Source organism: Arvicanthis niloticus, chromosome 13 (genome assembly GCF_011762505.2).
Source record: "Arvicanthis niloticus isolate mArvNil1 chromosome 13, mArvNil1.pat.X, whole genome shotgun sequence".
NCBI classification, from domain to species: Eukaryota; Metazoa; Chordata; class Mammalia; order Rodentia; family Muridae; genus Arvicanthis; species Arvicanthis niloticus.
In genome coordinates, this window is record NC_047670.1 from 49,820,257 (window position 1) to 49,843,035 (window position 22,779).

At 54.9% G+C, this 22,779-nt stretch overlaps 1 protein-coding gene across 7 annotated transcripts in view; it reads left to right on the plus strand.

Moving 5' to 3' along the window:
* Adgrb1 (adhesion G protein-coupled receptor B1) overlaps window positions 1–22,779 on the plus strand; it is a 71,725-nt gene extending 48,946 nt beyond the window's left edge. For 3 of the 7 annotated variants that reach the window (XM_076911489.1, XM_076911488.1, XM_076911495.1), the window contains 14 exons: window positions 3,112–3,215; window positions 4,562–4,664; window positions 5,373–5,523; window positions 6,114–6,183; window positions 7,439–7,505; window positions 9,204–9,289; window positions 10,755–10,853; window positions 14,137–14,308; window positions 16,074–16,169; window positions 17,557–17,611; window positions 19,939–20,639; window positions 21,340–21,375; window positions 21,538–21,645; window positions 22,004–22,779. In XM_076911489.1, the coding sequence (XP_076767604.1) occupies window positions 3,112–3,215; window positions 4,562–4,664; window positions 5,373–5,523; window positions 6,114–6,183; window positions 7,439–7,505; window positions 9,204–9,289; window positions 10,755–10,853; window positions 14,137–14,308; window positions 16,074–16,169; window positions 17,557–17,611; window positions 19,939–20,639; window positions 21,340–21,375; window positions 21,538–21,645; window positions 22,004–22,201 (2,046 nt within the window). In that variant the 3' untranslated portion in view covers window positions 22,202–22,779. The remainder of the gene's footprint in view (window positions 1–3,111; window positions 3,216–4,561; window positions 4,665–5,372; window positions 5,524–6,113; window positions 6,184–7,438; window positions 7,506–9,203; window positions 9,290–10,754; window positions 10,854–14,136; window positions 14,309–16,073; window positions 16,170–17,556; window positions 17,612–19,938; window positions 20,640–21,339; window positions 21,376–21,537; window positions 21,646–22,003) is intronic. The other 4 variants (XM_076911494.1, XM_076911493.1, XM_076911490.1 and 1 more) reach the window with 3 other exon arrangements.

Genomic DNA, 22,779 nt, shown 5'->3' on the forward strand with positions numbered 1-22,779 from the left:
GAAGGTGCCTCAGCCTGGGCAGAGACAATGTACCAGACAGAGTGGCTCAGGGGACTCTTGTCTACAGTGCCTGAGGTGAAGGTAGAGTGAGTGGCACCCAAAGCTAGGGTTGCAAACTGGTCAAGGCATGCTATGAGGGAGACAGACCTAGGAGCGGGTAGCTGGCTGGGAGCCAGGGTGTGGGCGCAGATGCTGCTGGGCTGCGGCTGCGGGAGGTGAGTAACTGCTCTGAGTCACACCTGTGAGTGGGATGCACCACCTGCCTGAGCTTCGTGGATGGACTAGGCAGTGTGTTTATGATGCCCGACACAGACTGGCCATAGTAAACAGAATGTGAGGCCAGCTGTTGGTGTCTTTGCTTCTGGGACATGCCTCAGATTTAGCTGGTAGGGGGCCAGGCCCTGGTCCTGTGTGTAAGTAAACAGGATTGGTATCAGCATGTAACCTGACTCAGGGTGTAGTATGTCACCAGGATCAGGGATCAGCATGTGACCAGGATGAGGGCAGGTGTGTGAGTAGGGTCAGGTGTAAGAGTGTAACCAGGGTTACACTCAGAGTATGATCAAGGACAGGATTCAGAGCATAACTGGGGTTGGTCAGGGTTCAGAGTGTAACCAGGATCAGGGCTCAGTGTGTGAATAGGGGCAGGGTTCAGAGTGTAACCAGGATCAGGGCTCAGAATGTGGCCTGGATTGTGGCTCAGCCTACAACCTGAATCAGAGCTTAGTGTGTACATGGTCAGAGTTCAGCTTGTGACCAGGGTCAGGACTCAGTATGTGAATATGGCCAGTGCCTCAGCCAATGACAAGGATCGAGGCTCAATGTTTAGCTGGTATCAGTACTCAGAATGTGCACCAGATTAAGAAGCAGAGTGGAAATGTGGCTGGGATCAAGACTCAGTATGTGTTATTGGTAAGGGGTGATGGGGGGAATGTGTAACATGACATATCTTAGTCTTTGAGGTGGGGTAGTTGATGGGTACTTGGGAGCTGTAGATAACAGCGGGACAGGAACAGGCGGAAGCTGGCATTGTAGGGTAGAAGCTGCTCTTTAGGAGGTGAGGTGTGTAGACCATGTGAAGACTCAGAGTCGAGAGTTTACAGGGTGCAAATTGATAGCAGCTGAGTAAAGTGCAACCCAGACATGCCATTGGTGTTATTGAGGGAAAGCGACAGGCAGAGAACCTGAGGCTGGTTCAGACGGAATGGCCTTAGGGTCTCTAGAAGGTGATGACATCTCAGCTAAGAGAAGAGCCAGGCACATGAAGGTCAGAAGGACAGTGGTGTGTGATGGGAACAGCCTGTGCAAAGGTCCTCAGGCATGCTGAGCTTGGCATTGAAGCTGATGTCCCACAGTGGACCAGCCTGGTTCTGTCTTCTCTCTAGGATTTAGGCTCTGTTTCTTGTACTTGGGGTCTCCAGTCTGACCCTCCTAATAAGGCCTGGCATTCTCTTGACACTCCCGCTTCACAGATTGCTGCTGCCCCTTCCCCCATAGCATACAGAGCTGGGGCTTTCATGAGTGCCAATTGGGAAAAGCAAGCAGGCTAGGGGTGTCTGGTGGCTGCCAGGCCTAATGAGGGCAGACAAGGCAGATGGCCATAGAGGTCGAAAGTGGAGTCAGTCGTGGCATGGGTGTGAGCCACTTGCTGAATTGATTGTGACCTTTCCAGAGCCTTGGAATATTTGCTGGCCACAACCCTCACCTGTCTCTGTCACCTGGCCTCCCCTCACCTGGGGCCCAGGTTCTTCTTTGGTGAAGGAAAGTGTGATAGGACTGTGTGATCCAAGAGAGCTCATGCCTGGGGAAAGAAGTGCAACATTTCAGTGGAGCAGATGCAGTGATGTCTCCACTTGCCACTCAGTTATGGCTAGAGACTTTTCAGGTTGCAGAGACATAGGGCTGGTCACCCAGGTCTCCTGCAAGGCCCAGGGGCCTAGGGTAATTAGAGGCTCCTGCTACTTCATACAGCAGGAGGTCAGCTTCTTTCCAGAGCAGGTTTGGCTGGAGCATAGGTGCCCAGCATGTATGGAGAGCAGGCTTGGTGTTAGGGCCAGAGCACAAATCTTCCTGCTTGTGCCAGTAGTATACGTATCTGTAGGTATATCATGTAGGTGGGTGTCTGAATGTGTTAAGAATGTTGTCTGTGTCACTCTTGGGGTAGAACCTAGTTAGGCCACCTCAGGCTTCTTTTTATTTTGGAAGAGTAAAAGGAAGGAGGCATGAGGAGCTGGGGGTGGTGCAGAGGTTTCTCTATTACCATGACCTATGGCCTGGGGTATGGTATTGGGGTGCTGGCTTACGGTATGAGCCAGAGTCTGTGTCATCATTTGCAGTGACCATTCCCTTGTGTGAGCAGGGCCAGCCTGCTATTTCTGGGCTGTGTGGGCATATTGTAGAGAATGGTGCTGTCTATGGGTACTGCCCCTGCACAGGGATAAGCCAGATCAGAAAGTCCAAGGCCCTAGTTCTTGTAGAGTTGGGAGGTGAGTTTTGGGCAGAGTGAATTGCTGGTGCAGATACTCAGAGGTGGAAACAAGGCAGCCCAATGACCTCTGCACTGGATTGGGAATACTGAATCAAGCAGGGAGGGGACAGTCAAGATATGGGGGGTGAATCAAGGTACCTCACAAAAGCAGGGGGAAGACAAAGAGAGGAGCTTTGGCGGGGCAATGAGAAATGGAACTGTGGGAAGAATGTTGGGGTGGGTGGCCATGTAGTTAGGGGTGTTGGCTGACTGCCCATTTAGATATAGTAGAAGCTGGGGGTGGACACCATCCTGGGGCCCTGGCAGTACAGAGCCACAGAGCTGACTGTGGGCACAAGGCTGAGTCTATGCTTCCCTCACCCTACCTGTGACATGGGGAGAACCTTCCCGGTGTTGAGGGGCTGTGACATGAAGGAGGTGGGGACTATTGCCAGCTGTGGCCTGTGTCTGTCATTATACTTGCGAGGGTTTGTCCTCAGCAAGGGACAAAAACTGCCCAGCAGAGAAAGTCAGAGGACTGGAGTGGAAGGGCACAAGACCCCCGGGGCTACATGGGGCCTGGGCCAGACCTCTGTTTGCTCGCCATAGGTCATGTCTCACTTCTTGTGTCCCCTGTTTCCCAGACCATGGATAAGGTGACCGTGCCATCTGTGACGCTCATCGTGGGCTGTGGCGTGTCTTCCCTCACCCTGCTCATGCTGGTTATCATCTACGTGTCTGTGTGGAGGTAGGTGCCCCGCTCCAGACGCCAGAGATCCAGCCCTCCCTCCATTCCTCTCTCCCTCCCTCTCCCTTGTACCATCTACTCTGGACCAGCTGACCCCTTCGTCCCATGTAGTCTCTGTTTCCATTCCAGGTTCCTGATTTCTAGGTCACTCGGGGGCCACAGAGGCAGAATGGTGGGGGACATGTTGAATATATAGGTCCTCATTCCTATTGTCACCTGACTACATTCCTTGACAGACACCAACTTTGAGCCCAGGCTCCAGCTGGCACACAGAGCAGTTATCCTTTGCTTACTTGGGATCCTGTGGCTGCCCAGTATTCCTGTGTGCCCTCATACCTGGGCCTGCAAACTCCCTGGGGTCAGGATCCCAAGGCTACAAGGATCATCAGGACCTATGTCTGCTGCAGGCTATATCTACCTATGTGTAGGTTATAGGGTGGCAGAGCCTGGCTACACTCCAGGCAAGTGTGTATATAGGAGACTTGCGTAGTGCAAATCCTCCTATGGCTAAGGCATTAGGAGTTCACTCATGTCACAGGCGTGTCCGTGCACATGCCCCCACCAGTAGGTATATGTAACCACGGGCATGAGCCAGTAGGATAGCGCTCTCCCAGCACACCAGCATCCAGTCCCACCCAGTACACTGAAGTACATTCAAGGTCATTGTACACAGAGCTGTTCTAGGGCTCCCCATGCCATGGCTGGCCCCTGTGACTGGCTTTTCCAATTCTCTACCCCATGTAATGGTAGCCGGTAATTGAAACTGATGGGCCAGTCAGAGCCTGCAGGCAACAGCAAGAGATCGATGTGACGAGTGGAGAAGGGCAGTTTATGCAGCATCAGGTGCCCTCTCTGTTCCTCCCAAAGGCGGAGCATCCAGAATGCCTCCCATAGGTCTTTCTCTACACAGCCTCTCAGGAACTCAGAGGCTGGATTCAACTCTGACCTGGACAGAAGGCAGCTTGTTTAAAGCACCTTTCTCAGTGAGCACTGCTGACATAGCTGTATCCTGTGAGCTGCAGACAGGAACCATTCTGATGGCCAGTTAGGGAGCAGGGGACAGATGAAATGATGATGGTAGTGTTAGCAGTGACCATGGTACTGATGATGATAGTGATATAGGTTGTGATGGTTATGGTAGACGTGGTACTGGTGGTGCAGATGGTGGTGGGGAGGATTGAGGTGGTAATAATGGTGGTGATGGGGTTAGTAATGACAGTAGCAATGGTGATGACAGTGATGACAGGCAGTAATTTCAGGGAGGAAATGGAACTCTGGTTCTTAGGCAGGTCACATGAACTTGGTCCCTGTTAGGTGCTGACCTCAGGCCCTGGCCCCTCTCACAGGTACATTCGCTCAGAGCGGTCCGTCATCCTCATCAACTTTTGCCTATCTATCATCTCCTCTAATGCTCTCATCCTCATTGGGCAGACCCAGACCCGCAACAAGGTAGGTAGCTTCCTGCCCTGCCCTGCCCTGCCCTGCCCTGCCCTGCCCTGCCCTGCCCTGCCCTGCCCTGCCCTGCCCTGCCCTGCCCTGCCCTGCCTTACCTCTCTGGTGTGGTAAAGATGGCTCCTCCAACAGGGGCTCTCACCCTGACCAGCCTTGAGCTGAACAGCTCATTGTGAGGGATCTCCATTTGCCTTTCCTAGGACCCTTTCCTCACTCCTACCCTGTGGCCTCCACACCCTGTCTTGCCAAATGTGACCCAAGGGTTAGGATTTGAGATGGGGACTTCACAGGCTACCCTAATGCTTTAGAGACAGAGAGGTCTACCCCAGACACTGCTGTGTGCCATGGGAGAAACTCACAGTCACAGTGGGCTTGCCTGTGACTTGATGTGGGTCTTAGGGTGTGACTCTCCCTGGGCCTCAGATTCAGCACTGCTGAGGGATAGATCTGACTGGAGCTTCTCAGTGGGCTCCTGGGCCCAGTTTGCTGGGAGCTGGGGTTGGCTGGGAGGATGAGCACCCACCCCAGGCCTTAGGCTTCAGTGGTCCTTCTCAGGGTGAGGATCAGGCTGCTTCCTGCCCAGGGACTTGGCTGGTCTCAGAGTCATTGGGTGCTAGGTTTTTCCTATCTGTTGCCACATGTACATAGGGGATGGGTGAGAGCCCTCGAGCGCCTGCCCAGTCCCCTTGGCCCCTGCCTGCCCAGGTTGTATGCACGCTGGTGGCTGCCTTCTTGCACTTCTTCTTCCTGTCCTCGTTCTGCTGGGTGCTCACCGAGGCCTGGCAATCCTACATGGCCGTCACTGGCCGCCTCCGGAGCCGGCTCGTCCGCAAGCGCTTTCTCTGCCTGGGCTGGGGTGAGCAGGGCAGCTGGGTTGGGAGGTGAGGGTGGACTGTGGTTAGGCCTGTTGGGGTATGTGAGAGCAGTGGGCAGTGGGCTGGGGTTAGTGACCAGGAGTGAGGGCACATGGCTGGAGAGAGGGTATATGGTGGGCTGGGATAAGCAAAGCCTCAGGGGATAGGCAGGCTGGGTAAGATGATGGACTATCTCTGTTCTTGGCATTTTTGTCCTGGCCCCTGCTTGTTTCTACCACTTCTAGATCTCTGTTTGCCATTCTGGCTTCTCCCTCTAAGCTTCAATTTCTTTATAAGGTTGCCAGAAAATGCAGCCCATCCGGTCCCATAGGCTTTCAGATGACAATGACAGTATACTGTATCTTCATAGTACTTGGGACACATGCTCTAAAAAGGATACCCTCTTTCTATGAGACTGAGTGGTAACAGGCCACGTCTCACCCTCTGATCTGCAGTCCTGCACCATCCCACCCCTACCCACCTCTTTCCTGGAGTACTGCTCTCATTTGGGGCTTCCCTCATGCAGCTTTTCCCTCAACCCATGTGGAAAGGGGTGACATGACTGATCCCCTTTCTTCTGCTCCTCTTCTAGGGCTCCCTGCACTGGTGGTGGCCATTTCTGTGGGTTTCACGAAGGCCAAGGGGTACAGCACCATGAACTAGTGAGTTGGGCAGGCGGGGACTGAATAGCATACTGTAGACCCGGGAGATGCCCAACCTTGCTGGAATTGTATCAGCCAGGCTTAGGAGGGTGAGCCATTAGGCAGCTCTCTCACTCCTAAGCAATCAGGTCCTGTGCTGCCTGGTCAGGGAGATGAGAAGAATGCCCGGGGGCCATCCGAGCATCCTGCTTCCTCAGTGGGTGACCTTGATGGCCATGGGCCTCTGGAGTCATCCTTTCCATGTGTGAAGTGTTTTGGATAACCCCTGAGAACAGCAGAGGCACCCTCCCCGTGGCCGTTATAGGGGTGACTCAGTTTCACAGATGAAGCCCCCGAGACCACAGCAGCTGACCTAAAGCAGTGTGGGCTCCAGACGCCAAGTAGGATCCCAAACTCAGGATGGAGCTAGAAAAGGGAACAGAGACCTACAGGTTGGCTGGCTCACACTAGTTGGGAGCTGGGTGGCTAAGAGCATTACCTGACTTGCTCTGAAGCTCCAGGGAGGTGGGTGGCAGGGCTCTGGAGCCCCTATATCTGAGCCAAGTTGGAGACACCCATGGAATTCTGAAGAATAAAGAGGAGTGTGTTGAGCAACGTTGGGTAGAATGCCCGGGCCAGAGCTGTGGGCAGGCCTGTCACGTGCAGAGCATCCTCTCTGGCAGTGGCTCTCAGCATGTGGGTTTCAGCCCCCATAGGGGTCACACACCAGATATCTCGCATATCAGATATTTACATTACGATTCATCACACTGGCAAAATTACAGTTATAAAGTAGCAACAAAATAATTTTATGGCGGGGGGGGGGTGTCACCACAACATGAGGAACTGTATTAAAGTGTCACAGCATCAGGAAGGTTGAGAAATACTTCTCTAAGGGTTGATCTACTGGTGTCGTAGATGGTGTTCAGGGGTTTTGGAGAGCTAAGCAGATGATCATGAGGTTAGTGACCTAGGACAGGAACCTCAGGTCATACAGGGTCTGCCAGAGACTCCCAGAGAGCCAGAAGTGGCCCCATTCATAGAGGACAGAGGGGAGCCCCAGGGCTTCTGAGGAGGATACCCTTGCTCTGGGCCATACCTCTATTTGTAAGTGGAGGTGGCAGTGGCTGCATGGGGACTTCTGAGGATCCCCCCGCCAAAAAAACAGTGTGTGCAAATTTCCCTGTTTCTGTCATGGACGCCCAGCTCATACACTTTTCCCTGACACACTCTCTTGGTTATGGTCCTGGGTTCTGACAGCTTGTTTCTTCCCCAGTTGCTGGCTCTCCCTGGAGGGGGGACTTCTGTATGCCTTCGTGGGACCGGCTGCTGCAGTTGTGCTGGTACTGACCCACCCCTCCCCTCCCCTACCTCCCAGGCTGGACCCCTGGGTTCTTACCTGCCCTTTAGGTGGCCTGTGGGGATCTGCTCACCAGCAGCGGCAGCTCCCTCACCCCGCTCCAGTCGCTCAGTGTGGTACCCTGTTACTCTCTTATCTCTATGAGCGTGGCTTGCCTGGGTATTGGGCATTGAATATGTGCCTGGCAGGAGGCCTTTGTGAGTTTGGTAACAGGGAGGTGGGGACAGACAGACAGATGGACAGCTGAAGCTACAGGGACTGAGTAGACTTGGGCTCAGGTCATGCGTGTCCACTACAACTGTCAGCACCCAGAGTGCCAAGAGCTAAGGCTGCTTCTTTCCTGGTGTCAGAAGGACCTTGCTTTTTTCCTGGTCCTTCAGTTGACCTGCCCACTTGGAGAGAAGTCCAGAACTATAGCTGGGGACTGGCCCAAAGCCTGGACTGGCCTGGCTCAGCATGTGAATAGATGCTCTCTCTTTCTCTCTCTCTCTCTCTCTTGCTCTCTCTCTCTCTCTAGTCCTCATCACCCCAGCTTACCCTTTGTGGGGAGGGGTAGTCAGAGAGCTTGGCTCAAGTCAGTGTGGTAGACAGGTGGCACAGGAGTGACTGACCCTGCAGAGTGTGAGACTCGAGTCTGGGGTGAATGTGTAGGTGGGTAGAGACAGTTGGGTGGATGCCAGCATCCCTGCTTCTTATTCCTCAAAGGCATCCAGATGGAAGGCCAGGTGGATATAACTAGTCTCTAAGGGTAGCTGCTGGGCCAGAACAGGTGTCATTTAAAAGCAGGCTCCAGGGGGCTGTGTCATAGGATCCTGTGCATTGACCACTCATCCTATGACAGACAAGCAGAACCTATTGCAGGAGGGTACACAGGCCTAGAATACCTGCAACCCCGCTGTGTGTTCAGAAAGCTATGAGGCAGGGATACACCAGGAAGCAAGACCCTGTACATGAAATCCTGACTGTGCAGAGCCATGGAAACTATCAGCCCCCAGAAACTGTCAGCCCCCAGACCTCTGGGCATGGTCTCTGGCACAAGAGTCCAGAGTATCTCCCCACCTTGACCTTTGCCCCTTAGAGTCAGGTCAAGGCCTTGGGGTCATGACAGCCTTTCTACAAAAAGGAATCTATCTAGAAGCCCTCAGGAATTCTCTCAAAGTGGGGATGAGAAGTAAGATCTGAGTAACACCTTATCCCTTATTCCATACCTTGGCAGAGATACCCAAAGAGAGGCAAGGCGCCAGGGTCCCAGGATATGGAGGCTCTGACAGTGGACTTAAGACTGATTCTTATCTTGGGTAGTAAATTGGTTAGTAACTTGGAAGATGCATCTGAGACCCTAAAAAGCCCTCAGTAGGCACCCAGTGAAAATTGTTAGTGGGGTTGAGGGTCAGTGGGATTAGAGGAGATCAAGAACAAGGGGTGCCCAGTATTAGCCAGTTGAAGCCATCCTTGCCCCTAAGACTCACCTAAAACTAGGAGCCATCAGGGGCCAGGGGAGGGGTGTTGGTGGTATGGGCACATTGAGGACAGGGCTCAGGATGGATCCACCTGTCCAGCACTGGGGTTTGAATTGTGGGGGCACATGAGTAACCCTTGGAAGACTGTGGACATTCTGGGCATGGTCGCTGCTGACCTAGGCTCCCATGGGCTCTGGCCCACTCCTGCCTCTGCCCGGCAGGTGAACATGGTGATCGGAATCCTGGTGTTCAACAAGCTCGTGTCCAAGGACGGCATCACGGACAAGAAGCTGAAGGAGCGGGCAGGGTAGGCCCTGTGGCCCTGGCACCTTGCCCTTCTTGGCTGGAAAGACCCAGAGCCCACACACCATTAAGTCCCCAGTCCAGTCTGACAATTCAGGTGTCCTGGAGCAGGCTGGGAAACTGAGGCATAGAGTACAAAGGCTTTTTCTAGACGGTCGGTCTCTGCTCTGTTCTATGCCTCAGTTTCTCTAACTGACCTGTAACAAGATGGGACCCTGTAGAGTCTCCAGAAACTATAAAGCTCACTTCTCAAAGAGAGCGCCCCTTGCTGGGCTCAGGCTGGTGGGAGGGCACCCTAGGTCCAAGGCTGGGAGTGCCTCTTCCCTGCTCCCTGAATCCCACCACAGGAGGCCTTGCCTGTCTGGTGTCTTCATCACTGGAGGATAGCTAGGGACAGGTGGGGCAAGGCTCCTCCCACACTACTCAGGCACCTGCTCTGTGGGTTGTCCTGGGAGTGAGGGATGGCATGGGGGTCACTGCTGCCTCAGCTCAGGGACATTTGAGGGGCCATAGGATACTGGGGTGGTAGCCTTGTCCTGCCCAGAGTTCTCCCTGTCCAGCCTTCTACATCCTGCAGCTGGTGTGCTGGTGTCTTTGTGGGGGTCCTACCCCTGCCCCTCCCCCCTGTGCCTGTCTTGCTTGGTGTCTTTCTCTGTCTCTCACTGTCTCTCTTTTTCTGGTTCCTCCTTTTCTGCCCGGTGACTTCCCTGGGTGCCTGGTGGACTCTGGCCCTGGTTGAAGCTCTTGAGCGGGCTAGGGGACTCATTATGCTGAGAGTTCCTCTGTGGTGCAAAGCTCGGGCCTGAGCTTCTAGCCTCAGCCTGGCTGTCCACCCCAGAGTAGTGGGCCAACGTCAGAGTCTGAGACCCAGACCACAAATGGGTTGAACTGTGGCTGAAGCTGTAGATGTGGAGGTCTCCCTGGACTCTCCAGCACTGGCCTGCTTGATTTGCTATTAGAATAGCCACAGGGCAAGCTTTCGTGTCTCTATCTCCTCACATCAGAGTAAACAAGGGTTTAGGAACTGGGGAAAGCTGGGAGCTGGAATCAGACCCCATCTATGAGTATCCTGGGCCAATGCCTAGATGAGGAGGCGTCTTCCCGATGTGTGTGCATGCACACCCCCCTCACACATCCATGGGCATGCATGGACAGGGTTGTCATACAGCTCAGCCTGTCTATTTCTGCTCTCCTTGTGAGGCCAGCCCATGTGATAACATCTGGTGTGCCTATGTGGGAGGAGGAAGGATTGCAAAGCCTCCTTCAGATCTTGCTGCTCTCCACACTGAGACTGAGGCATGCTGTCAGTCAGCAGATGCTGGCAGCCTGCAGTCCTGCCCATCTTACTCCCTGCCCTTGGCTTGGGTCCCTTGGATGCCTGAGAGCCTCAAGCTGCCATCTCTGCTCCTTGCCTCGCGTTTCCGAGGGAACCTGTTTGCTTTTGTTTCAGCCTTTGATTTCACTTGCAGTCAGCTGCCCGTGCCCCCCCTCGGGCGTGCCCTCACGTGTGCTGAATGCGGAGTCCTCTCTGCGGCCGAAGCCACCTCCGACGCCACCAGTAATGCCATGTTAGTGCCTTGCCGCCACCTTGGAGCAGCCCTGCACGGGCTCTGCTCCCTCCTGACTCACATTTATTTGTTTTTATGTTTTTCTTTCATTTCTTTCATTTCTGCAGTCCCCTCTCGGTTTCCAAGGCAGCCCTGGCCTCTACCCACCCTCTGCCTGCAGGCTTGTCTTTCCCAATTCAAGACCTGCTTGCTATGCAGCATATAAGATACTTGGGAGACAAGGAGTGGGTCAGCTAAGGTAGTAGAATGGGACTGAATCCAGGGTCAGTTGGGGTAGGCCTGCACTGCTTCCTGATGCTCCCCAAGTCTCCCCAACAATGCTGGCCCAGAGCTTAGTCACAGCCCCCACCTCCGTAAGACAAATGGATAGAGACTGGAGTCATGTGTGTGTGTGTGTGTGTGTGTGTGTGTGTGTGTGTGTGTGTTTGGGGAGTATGAACCTGTTATCATCGCTCATATGTAAGAGTGGCTGGATGTGTATATAGTATATATGTCCGGTGTGCACAGGGATGTGTGGGAGTGGGTGTTGACAGTATTCAGCTATGCAGAGAGGTTCCCATATGTGACAGTAGCTGGGTGTATGGACAGTGTGCTGCTCGTGGCAGTGAGGGTAACTGGTATGTGCAGATATGAGGAAAAAGTACGCAAGTGTGAACTTGTAAGCAGGTGAATGAATGGTAAGTAGGTGTGAGTGTGTGTATGTATGTGTGTATGTGTGTGTGTGCACGCGCCTGTAAACATGTAACTGTAAGAATGTAACTGGGCATGGGCAAGTGCGTATAGATGCATGCATAACTGAGATGTGTGATCCCCTGAAGTGTGTGTGTGTGTGTGTGTGTGTGTATGCGCGCGCACGCGCCTGCAAACATATAACTGTAAGAATGTAACTGGGTATGGACAAGTATGTATAGATGCGTGTGTTATTCCCTATGGGTATGTGTTGTGTATCTGTATGGGTGCTCAGGAAGATATGACCATGGGAAAAGAGTACTGAACCCAAGGGCTGTTGATCCCCTGACTTGGCTATGACAGCATAGCTGTTTTGAATGGGTGGAGTTTAGCATAGAAGGTCCAACCCAAAGGCTCATCTTGTCCAGGCCCCTCCTTCAGGACATAGCAATGACAATAGCAGAGAGCCTGAACCTAACCTCTTAGCAGACACTGCAACCCAGGACTCTTGGTGCCTCAGGCTTTGTGGGTAAGAAGATGTGCATGGTTTAGGACCCATCCAAGTAGAGTAGCCTGTTCCCCTGCTGGGCCCACACTGCTGTGAGCCCTGGTGCCCCACGTTTGGATCAGCAGTCTGTCTCGGTAGAATGCAGCCGAACTCAGGTCCAGCCTGAGCCAATCAATTGAGGGTCAGGATTCCGAAGGTCAGGCAGCAGCTAGAGGGGGTGACATCCAGGCCTCACTGGAATTCTTCTGCCTGGGGGTATCTGAGGAACTTGTGGTTCCTCTTCCTCAGGGCTTCTGGGAAAATGATTTGGAAATTGGTGGCCTGGGGGAAACAGAGAAATGGCAGAGCTGATTTTGTGGGAAGCCAAGGAGTCTGTGCTGATGGGAAGATCTGCTCCTACACCACACAGGTGACATGAGGCGTCAGGGTCCCAGATCAAAGAATGTCTGCTTTGAAGGAGAAGGGAGATGTCGCTGGGCCCGGTGCTGTGGTGGGGACAAGTAGAACTGAGAATGTTCCTGCCAGTGATGGGAAGTAATTTACTAGAGGGCCAGCCTGCCACTGTTCTGTTCTAGCTTCAGGGACAGCTGAGCTCACAGCAGGGCTAGGGGTGGGTGTACAGCATGCTGGCATATACAGCAGGGGAGAGGGAGGTGGGGTAGCTGACGCTGTGCTGGGAGGCTCCAGTCTAGCCTCTGCTTCAAAAGTATGAGTGGGGTCAGTAGGGATCCAGTGGGGCTTCGTGCCTCACATGGGGTTCCCTCTGAGAAGGGAATGAGAGTTGATTGGAAGTGGGGGCTATCTGAGGTACAGTTTAGGAGCCCATGCTTCGGGGCATCGAGAGAACGGTGGGTCATCAGATTGATTTCTGACTTGGGCCTGAGTTGGGGAAGATGAGCCGACAGAGATCTGGACAGGGCTAAGAGAGCCGGTCCTGTGTGCCCTGGCTACTGGTGGATCCTATGTTCACAAGTGATAATAGCTGTGGCTGCAGGCAAGAAGATCCCTGGGGTCAGCGTAGCATGGCTTCAGAAGGCACAAGGTAGGCTTGGAAGAGGACATGATAAATGTCTACTATAGCCAGCTATATGGCCTCAGAGGCCAGGGAGAAGGTGAGGACAGCTGTGTCCTTGAAAGGCCAATGCCCACATAGGACCCCTGACACAACTGTACTCTTCAGTTTGGTGGGAGTTTGGGGGACCCTCTGCCTAACTGGGCCCTCAGGTCCTCTAGCCTCTCCCATCAGCCCACTGCCCTAGACCCCACTCTGTGTTCTATCCTCTTCTTCCATCTGCTCCTTTGAGGGGACAGCAGGATGACCCCCCCCAAGAGAAGAGGGACAAGTGATCCTGATGTCACCCCTGACTCCTGGTGACGACGGGGGCTACAGTGGCTCCTGGAATCACGAGAGTGTTGGGACTGGGACCAAGGCACAGTTCTCAAGCACTTACATGGTCCCTCGAGGCAGCACCATTGTCCCCACCTGAGCTTGGGTAAAAGCTCAGGGGTAGGTGTGCAGGCCAGGTACTGATGGAGTGCTCAGCCTGCTAGGTTCCCTGTGCCAGCCAGGTGCTCCGAGAAGAGACTGAGGGTTGATGGCAGGGGTGGTGGCTTAGGTCGGGGCCACAGGAGGGCGCTGAAGCCCAAGAAAGCAGCTGCAGCCTCAGAAGAGGAAGAACACCCTTCTGTCTGTTCTGTCTGTCTTGGTCTCTCCTTTGACCCTCTGGCCTTGTCCAACTGTCCACTGTCTGTCCTGTCTCTTCCTCACAGTTTCTCTCTCTCTCGTTCTCTCAGTACTTTCCCTGACTCCTGTCCCCCCACAGCCATCTTGCATTGCAGTTGGAGTCCTGGGTCTCTGGGTCCAGGGCTCAGGGCCTGGAAGATGGAATCAGGGGCCTCTTTGCTCCGTGCATCTCTCCCATCCCAGTGTCCTTCCTGTCTGTCTCCTTACAGTCAATCTCCTGGACAGGGTCCAAGTTCTCTCCCAAAGCGCTCCTCTACTTTGCTGGGTCCCTTCCAAGCCCTCAGGCCTGGGGATGGGGGAAAGGGGTGTCCTCAGGAGAGGTGGAGCGCCCATGGGGCCGCCCTGATGCCCTCCATCCCCAGGGCCTCCCTGTGGAGCTCCTGCGTGGTGCTGCCGCTGCTGGCGCTGACCTGGATGTCTGCTGTGCTTGCTGTCACCGACCGCCGCTCCGCCCTCTTCCAGATCCTCTTCGCTGTCTTTGACTCACTGGAGGGCTTCGTCATCGTGATGGTGCACTGCATTCTGCGCAGAGAGGTGGGCGTCCTGGGCCTGGGATCCACCTGTGCCCATCACATGGCCAGGGTTGCTGGGAATGACCCCCTTTCAGAGGATAGTTTATTTCCCAGGATACCTCATCAGCTATAGGAGGTCTGCAGCTGATAGGGCAGAGTAGGAGAGCCAGTGCTAGATGCTTCTAGCATTTTTTGAACCTTTTGGAAGGTGAGGATATGAGGTTCCCATCCAACTATGTTCTGATGGTCACCAGCAGGAGGCAGTCACATCTGAACTTCTTGTCCACAAGGCTTTGGGTAGACTAGGTGGTTTTCCTGACCTCAGAGAGGCTGCCCTGTGGATGGAAGTATATCTTACCTCAGTGGGCCAACTTCTGCTCCAGACAGAACCAGAACATGGCTGGGGCCTAGAGAGAGCCTGCTGGGGCTGAGAGAGAGCCTGTTGCCTCCATTCTCTTCAGAACTTTCTAGAATGCTGCTGAGGGACTTGAAAAGCAGGAGCTATGAGAAAACACAATTGACTGGCTGCAGGAACCAGGGTGGGGACCACAGGTGACAGAAAAGACTGGGCCAGCAGGGCAATGAGGAGACCAGATGCTACTGTTCTCTAGGGAGGCTCTGGAGGAAGACCCTGGGAAAGAGGGCTTCCTGAAGCTGCAAAAAGTATTGCCACAACAAAGCCTATGCCCTCCTTCCACTTCCCTGTGCTAGTCATGTGTCACTCAGCTGTGGGAAGCTACTGTGAAAAGCCGCCAAGCACATGGCAGCTCACAGGGAGAGAAGAGGCTCCTGAGCCCACTTGTCCCGGCTACCTAAGCCCAGAATCCACAGTTCTTCATAGCCCCTCCACCAGGTGCTAAGGCTTTCAGCCCAAAGGCAAGTGAAGTCTGGTCTCACGTTCTAAGGCCCCTGGTCTGCTCTGAAGTCACACTCTGGTCCTCCACTCCACCATCGGTGTTCTGGCTTCTATGGGATGAGCAGTGGCCTGTGAGAAAGGAACATGAGCATTGCACAGACAGAAGGTACTTGGGCTCCTAACTCCAGAACAGCAACTTCAGAGCTGAGCCGGGGACAGGGAGGCTTCTCCTGACAAGCATATAAGATAGGAAGACTGAATATCAGTTGGAAGGAGAGACCTGCAGGACCAGCTGGCTCAAAGCAAGCACTCCAAGAAGGCAGCAAGATGGAGGTCAGAAGAATAGCAGAACATCCCACTAAGATCTGGCCCTAGGGATTTACCCAAAGCCTTGTGGACAAGAAGTTCAGATGTGACTAACAGCCAAAGGGCCCACAGCTCCATGTAGGTAGGGTGAGCACACAGAGCAAGCTTCAGCCATTGTGTGTGGTTCTTGATGCAGGCCTCAGCACTGCTGTCTCCAGAGCCTGGATTTCAGGATCATATTTCATACTGTGTCCTTCATACTGACTGACCATCCTGGGTGATGAGCCACTTCCTCTTGGTTCCACTTGCCAAAATGTATGCTGCCCTTGTGGCTGGCCTTAGCCTTGCCCATGCAGCCTGCCATGAGGACCAGGCTCATTACCTGCAGTCAGTACAGGTTTTGGGGGTGCAGGCTGGCCCTGCAGCCAGGTGCCTGCTTCAGGCTTACATCCTTACAGTGGTCTCCAGCCAGTGGATCCTGCAGCTCCTTCCCCGCATCAGGAACTCCAAGTGTCTTTGTCTTACATGCTCTCTCCTCCTCGCACAAGGTGTGCTCCAAGTAGGCTCCTTGCAGAGGTACTGCATGGGGCCATGGCTCCCTGCTGACATGCTTTCCCTCCTCCAGGTCCAGGATGCTGTGAAGTGCCGTGTGGTAGACCGACAAGAGGAGGGCAACGGGGACTCGGGGGGCTCCTTCCAGAACGGCCATGCCCAGCTCATGGTAGGACTGACTGCCTGGAGCTACAAGCTGTCCCACCTGGGACCTCTAGGTCCTCCCTGTTCCCAGAGTTCTACTGGGCCATAGCAGCCCTATCAGATGAATTCTGACCTCAGTTTGCAATTGGAGAAACTGAGGCCAAGTTGAAATCCTTGATCGAGGGTGTTGAGCTGGGAAAGGCTATTGGGTGAGTTGGGTGGGGGCATTCTTGCCTTCCCCAAAGCTGGCCCTTCCAGAACTGTGCACAAGCCAACTGTGAGTTAACCCATGCAGACTGCTTCAACTAAGGGATCTAGGCACAGTAGCCTCTGAGCAGAGCCCTGGGCTCCGCTGCCTGGCCAGCTTCCTGCCCCTCTGGCATCACCCATATGTTGTCCCAGATGTCCAGCACCCCCAAGGGTGAGGCACTGGGGAGCATCTCCAGGTGGTGTCTACACAGGGCCAACCCTCTGGGCCTCAGTGCCTCCATCTAGAGGGAACAAGTATCAGCTGGACAGGTACTTTGTCATTTGGGGACACTGTTTTCCCTCCTCTTGATGTTTCTCCTGGCCTGACCTCTGACCTCAGGGGAAGACGGCCACTTTCCCAGCATCTTGGCTCCTGCATTTCAGGGAAAGACCTCCAGTTTGAGATTAAAGGCCAGACTGACTCCCCTGGAGCCCTGTGGCCTCTGGATGGGTCTTGTAGACCCAAGCTTCTAAGGTGGTCCTGGGTCACCACTCTGGCCTCCCCAGCTGCTGTCCTCAGAGATGCAGGGGGGACCATGTCTCTGCTCTAGGGGAGGCTGGTGCTGGCCCAGGTCTGTGTCTGTCCCCTGCTATCTGTCTTGGATGGAATGGCAGAGGCTCTGGAAGCCCTGGCGGCTGCATGGCTTTGGGGGAGCATGGCCAGAGGGGCAGAGGCCGGCTGCTCCGTGATGCCTTGGAGGGAGAGCACGCATGGTTGATCGCACGCACACACAGGCAGACACAAACACATGCATGGAGAAACGTGTGTATGCTCCTTCACATAAGTGCATAGAAGTCAACTGTGGCTCAATTGTGAGTCACACACTCTTCCTCTCAACATATATGTTCATGCTCACACAGTATGCTCCTCTGTACTTGCAAAGTCGGATGCACCACAAACACACAGAAACACAGCACACACATGCATGTGAATGCTGACAGACACACCCATGCTTGCATAGACAAGCATACAGATGCATGGCCACACCGTGTGGCCCATAGATTAATAATGTGGGCTGGGGTTCTTGGTGACAGTATCAGCATATTTGTGACCTCTGAGGTGTGGGTGTGGCTTTGGTGGCCCCATTCCTACCACCCTGCAGCTTGCAGCACCACCTGCCACCAGCCCTGCCCTCATCTCGTCCTCGGTCTCTGTCTTGCAGACCGACTTTGAGAAGGATGTGGATCTGGCCTGTAGATCAGGTGAGCGCCTGACAGGTGAGAGCCATGGTGGTCAGTCGGCCCTTCTCCTTCTTTCTTTACTCCTTGCATCTGTGTGCTTTACCTGTCCCCATCCCACACCTACTGCCACATGGCCCAGCCTGGGCCCCCTCCTTCTCAAGGGCTTCAGGAGGCCTGTGTGTGTGACTGAGGGAGCCCCAGAAAGCTGTTGTGGAGCTGGGCTGGGACTCTTTGGTTCCCCTTCATGTGTCTGTCTCTCCCTTCTCCTCTCATAGGACAGAGCAGATGGGCCAGCTCTGTGTGGGACCCAGCCCTGCCCCTCCTCTGCCTTGTACAGCCACTGTCACCTGCCTCCTGCCTGCCCTCCCCCAATCACCTATGTTCTGTGTTGTCTTTGTTTCTTTGTTGTTAAACTGGGGTAGGGGAGGGGCGGGGAGACCTCTGTGGAGGCAGGAAGAACACCAAGGGAAGGAACTGCCCCTGGGCACTCTGCTAGTGCCGAGCTTCCTGGAAGTACAGTCAAGAAGGGACTCAGTGCCTCCCCCATGTTTCTAACGTCAAGTCATAACATCCGTGAACCAGGGGCTAGGGCAGTGGCAGACAGTCTCTGGCTGTGGAGGGGTCATCTGGCTTTGTGCCATCTGGTTCCCAAATGGGGATTGTCAGCTGCTTCCTAGGTTAGACTCCTGGAGGAGGTGACTTTGGTATGGGGCAGAAGAATCCTTTCTTAGTCTTCAAAGCCTCCAGCTCCATAGTCTACCCAAGAGATGGCCCAGGCACTAGGGGTTGAATGCTACCCACTCTAGTGGTGTGCTCTGGGTTCCCTGTGCCCAGCTGTGCCTCATGATGTTATGCGCTGAATGCAGCTGGTGGGCACACGATGGGTGTCTGTGTACAGATGTCCATGGTGGGCACACGATGGGTGTCCATGGTGGGGCAGAGTCCCTACTGGGAGGGGTTGGGCTGAGCTGTGTACAGGCTGAGGAGGTCCTTGAGATGATGTTGATCCTTGGAGAGGTGCATACAAATCTATAGGAAAGGTGGCTAGTTCACTACTGGAGCCCTGGGGAAGGGCTGGAGGAGGGCAGTGCAGGAGGATGGAGTCACTGTACTATTGCTGTGAAGACACCATGACCAAGGCAGCTCTTATTTAACAACAACAACAACATAAAAGCATTTAGCTTGGGGCCTGCTTACAGTTTCAGAGTTTTAGTTCATCATCATGGTGGGGAGCACTGTGGCATTCAAGCAGGCACTGGAGCAGTAGCTGAGGGCTACACTGTGATCCACAGGTGTACACACTGGGCCTGAGATGGGCTTTTGAAACTTCGAAGCCTATCCCTAGTGACACACTTCCTCCAACAAGACCACGCCTCCTAAACCTTTTCAAATAATGTTCCTCCCTGAAGACTAAGAATTTAAATATATTAAATTTTTCTATGGGGGTCATTCCTATTCAAACCGCCACACTGGGTGACAGTAGAGAAGAGCAAATGTCACCGGAGGTGAGCTGGAAGAGTGAGGGACCTTTGGCCTGGGAAGCTAGAATGTTGTGGGTGACCATAGTTGATACGATGGCAAGAGATGCTGGTGAGCTAGATGTGACCAGAACCAGCAGTATGCAGACCTGAGCCAGGCTCAGGGTGTGTGACCCGGCTCTGGAGAGAGCACCCAGGAAGAGCAGGGTGGACGGCTGTCTTGGGTGAGAACTAATCCAGTACTCTACTAGCCAATGGGGCCATGTTGATGGGAAAGTGACAGATGGGATGTCTGGTGAGCTGGAATCCAGGCCAGATGTCAGATGGGACACAAGAGAGATGGCAGGGTGAACACTTCAGGAAAAGTGTCTTTATGAAGGCACAGGGAAGTTAATGCAGGAGAACCCTTCAGAGGGTTGACCTCCTGTGCTAGGTCTCATAGTCCTTGGAGCTGGCGTGTCTATGCCAAGCACATCCTCCCCTCCTGCAAGGGCTTGTGTGCTGCAGAAGACGTGGAGGGGGGTACGGAGCTCACTGGAAGGAGCTGTTCTTTCCGCCTGCAAGTACCTCGCTCTGTGCTTTCCAGCAGAGGGCGCCCTCGCCTGCCTTTCAGAATTCCCATGCCAGGCTGTGTATGAGTGCCAATCTGGTTGTCTTGGGAGGCAGACGGAAACCCCTGTGGGCCAGCCTCACTAGAAAAGGCAAAGGAGCTTCAGCTGTCCTAGTGCAAGCATTAGTCTGGAGTGGATGTTGGGGCTGGTGTGGGTGGACACCAGGGTGGCAGCAGTGTTGGCTAGGGTGAGCCCCTGCTGCTGCAGACCATCTTTTCCACTCTGATCCCCCTTTCCCTATCTGCTGTCTTTCCCGATGCGCTTTCCCCATTAGTGCTGAACAAAGACATTGCAGCCTGCCGCACAGCAACTATCACAGGTACATTCAAGCGACCATCACTGCCTGAAGAAGAGAAGATGAAGCTGGCCAAGGGCCCACCCCCTACCTTCAACAGCCTGCCAGCCAACGTGTCCAAGCTGCACCTGCACGGTTCACCCCGCTACCCCGGTGGGCCACTGCCTGACTTCCCCAACCATTCACTCACCCTCAAAAAGGACAAGGCCCCCAAGTCCTCTTTTATTGGCGATGGGGACATCTTTAAGAAACTGGACTCCGAGCTGAGCCGGGCCCAGGAGAAGGCTCTGGACACGAGCTACGTGATCCTGCCCACGGCCACGGCCACACTCCGGCCCAAACCCAAGGAGGAACCCAAATACAGCATCAACATTGACCAGATGCCCCAAACCCGCCTCATCCACCTCAGCATGGCGCCTGACGCCAGCTTCCCTACCCGAAGTCCACCTACCCGTGAGCCCCCAGGTGGTGCACCCCCTGAGGTGCCCCCTGTCCAGCCCCCACCACCGCCACCTCCACCACCCCCTCCACCCCAGCAGCCCATACCCCCACCACCCACCCTGGAGCCTGCACCTCCAAGCTTGGGGGACACAGGGGAGCCTGCGGCCCACCCGGGACCCAGTTCAGGTGCTGGGACCAAGAATGAGAATGTGGCCACCTTGTCAGTGAGCTCCCTGGAGGTGAGGATGGTTTAGAGTCTGCCAAGGTAGTGGTGGGTAGAACCCCCCAGCCAAGGGCTGAAACTTCCCTGCTCTGTAGGCTCTGGGTATATCAGAAGTGGGTAGGGCTGGCCCAGGGACAGGATCTTTTTGCAATCCAGCCTATTTCATAGTTGGTAGCACATAACAGTCTGTGGTTAGCCTAGTGTTTGTACTCCCCCTGTACCTTGTTCAGCCTTTAGTACAAGGGGTAGAGGCCATGGGATGGCATCCTTAGGGAGCCCCTGTCCCACACTAAGATGTACCACCATCTAGCCTTCTCCCTCTTAGGTGCAGCCAGCAGCCTGAGTTCACTGTTGGGGGGGGGGGGGTCCAACCATGTGACCTGTGTGGTCTGGCTGAGGACACTGCAGAGGGAGGGCAAGGGCAGACAGGCCTGGAGCAGGGAGGGGAGTCCTCACTGCTCAGAGACCTTGGGGTGGCCTTGGAGTAAGGGCACTGCGACCCATCCTCATTCCATCACTGGCAAGGGTTTTCCTTCAGTCTCAGCAGCCCCTTCAAACCCACAGCTGGGCCTGGTCCCCAGGGAACAGGCACCCTCAGCATGTCCCTGAAGGCAGGTTAGTGTCTCCCCAATTGTCAGGCCCAGAGGGCCTGGACTTGTGGTCTAGGCAGTTTTGGGGAACACACTGCCCATGCACACAACCCCTTTCTCCTCCAGCGGCGGAAATCACGGTACGCAGAACTGGACTTTGAGGTAAGTGCAGGGGCTTCTCTCTGAACAGGCAGGCTGGGTACTAGAGCCATTTCAGCAAGTGGGAATTGGGGAGGGGCTCAAGCCAAGGGCCAACAGCAGGTGGGACAAAGGGTTGGCTGTGGATACCCATCCTGGCTCAAGACTCGTGGCCCCAACCCACAGAAGATCATGCACACACGGAAGCGACACCAGGACATGTTCCAGGACCTGAACCGGAAGCTGCAGCATGCGGCGGAGAAGGAGAAGGAGGTGCCAAGCGTAGACAGCAAGGTCAGAAGCAGGGGCTCTGCTCCAGCCACCACAGGCTTCTGCCCACTTTCTTCACACACTCACCCCCTGGATTCTTTGGTTGGCTTTTCCCTGTGCTAGCTGTCCCTTCTCAGATGTGCAAAGGACAGGGCAGGAGGATCCTGAGCCTGGCTCTGTCAGACAGGTTCCAGACTGTCCTTCCCCACAGCACTGAGCCTATCACAGGAACTGCAGCTGTGGCCAGGACTCGGGCTGTGGGATGCAGGGGTTGCTGCTTTCTGGGGATCCATTCCTAAGACCCCTTCTCTCTCTTCTTCCTCCACACCCATGACATCATCCCATTCGCCTCTGCCCTGCCTACTCCACTGGCCTTGAGTAGCCAGAGAAGCAGCAGACTCCCAACAAGAGGGCCTGGGAGAGCCTCCGCAAGCCCCACGGGACACCCGCCTGGGTAAAGAAGGAGCTGGAGCCACTGCCCCCGTCTCCACTGGAGCTTCGGAGTGTGGAGTGGGAGAAGGCGGGTGCCACCATCCCACTGGTTGGCCAGGACATCATTGACCTCCAAACCGAGGTCTGAGCGGGCGGGCCGTGGCCCCACACCGGGTCAGGAGGTGGGATGCTGCTCTGCCCGCTCCGCCATAGGACGGGCACAGATGCGCTCGCGGTGGCGGGCCGGGTCCAGCCCCGGCCTCAGGGCGCTCAGAGGCGGCCAGGCAGAGGGCCCGCGGTGCTGGGACCAGAGCCAGACACAGGACAGGAGGTGGCATGGCCGGCGGGCACAGGGATCCAGAGGCCAGATGGTGCCTCAGACTCTGCCCTCCTTGGGCAAGCCCGGGCAGGCAGGCGAGCGGCTGTGGACACGGACAGGCCTGGTGTGGCCAGTATCCCCAGGATGCCCACCTCAGCCACCACTGCAGAGGACTGCCTGCGGCCCACCAGCCTGGCTCCGATTTTTAGACACCCCCTACCCCTTGGGAAGCAGCCAGACCCCCCACTCCCTTCCAGGACCCTGGGTCCCTCCCAGACCCAGGCAGAGAGCATGGTCCTGATCCAGACCCCCGGGGCAGGACTGAGACCACTCTGGAAAGAAGCGGGGTGGGGAATCTATTTTTTCTCTCCTTTTCTTTTCTTCAATAAAAAGAATTTAAAAACCCA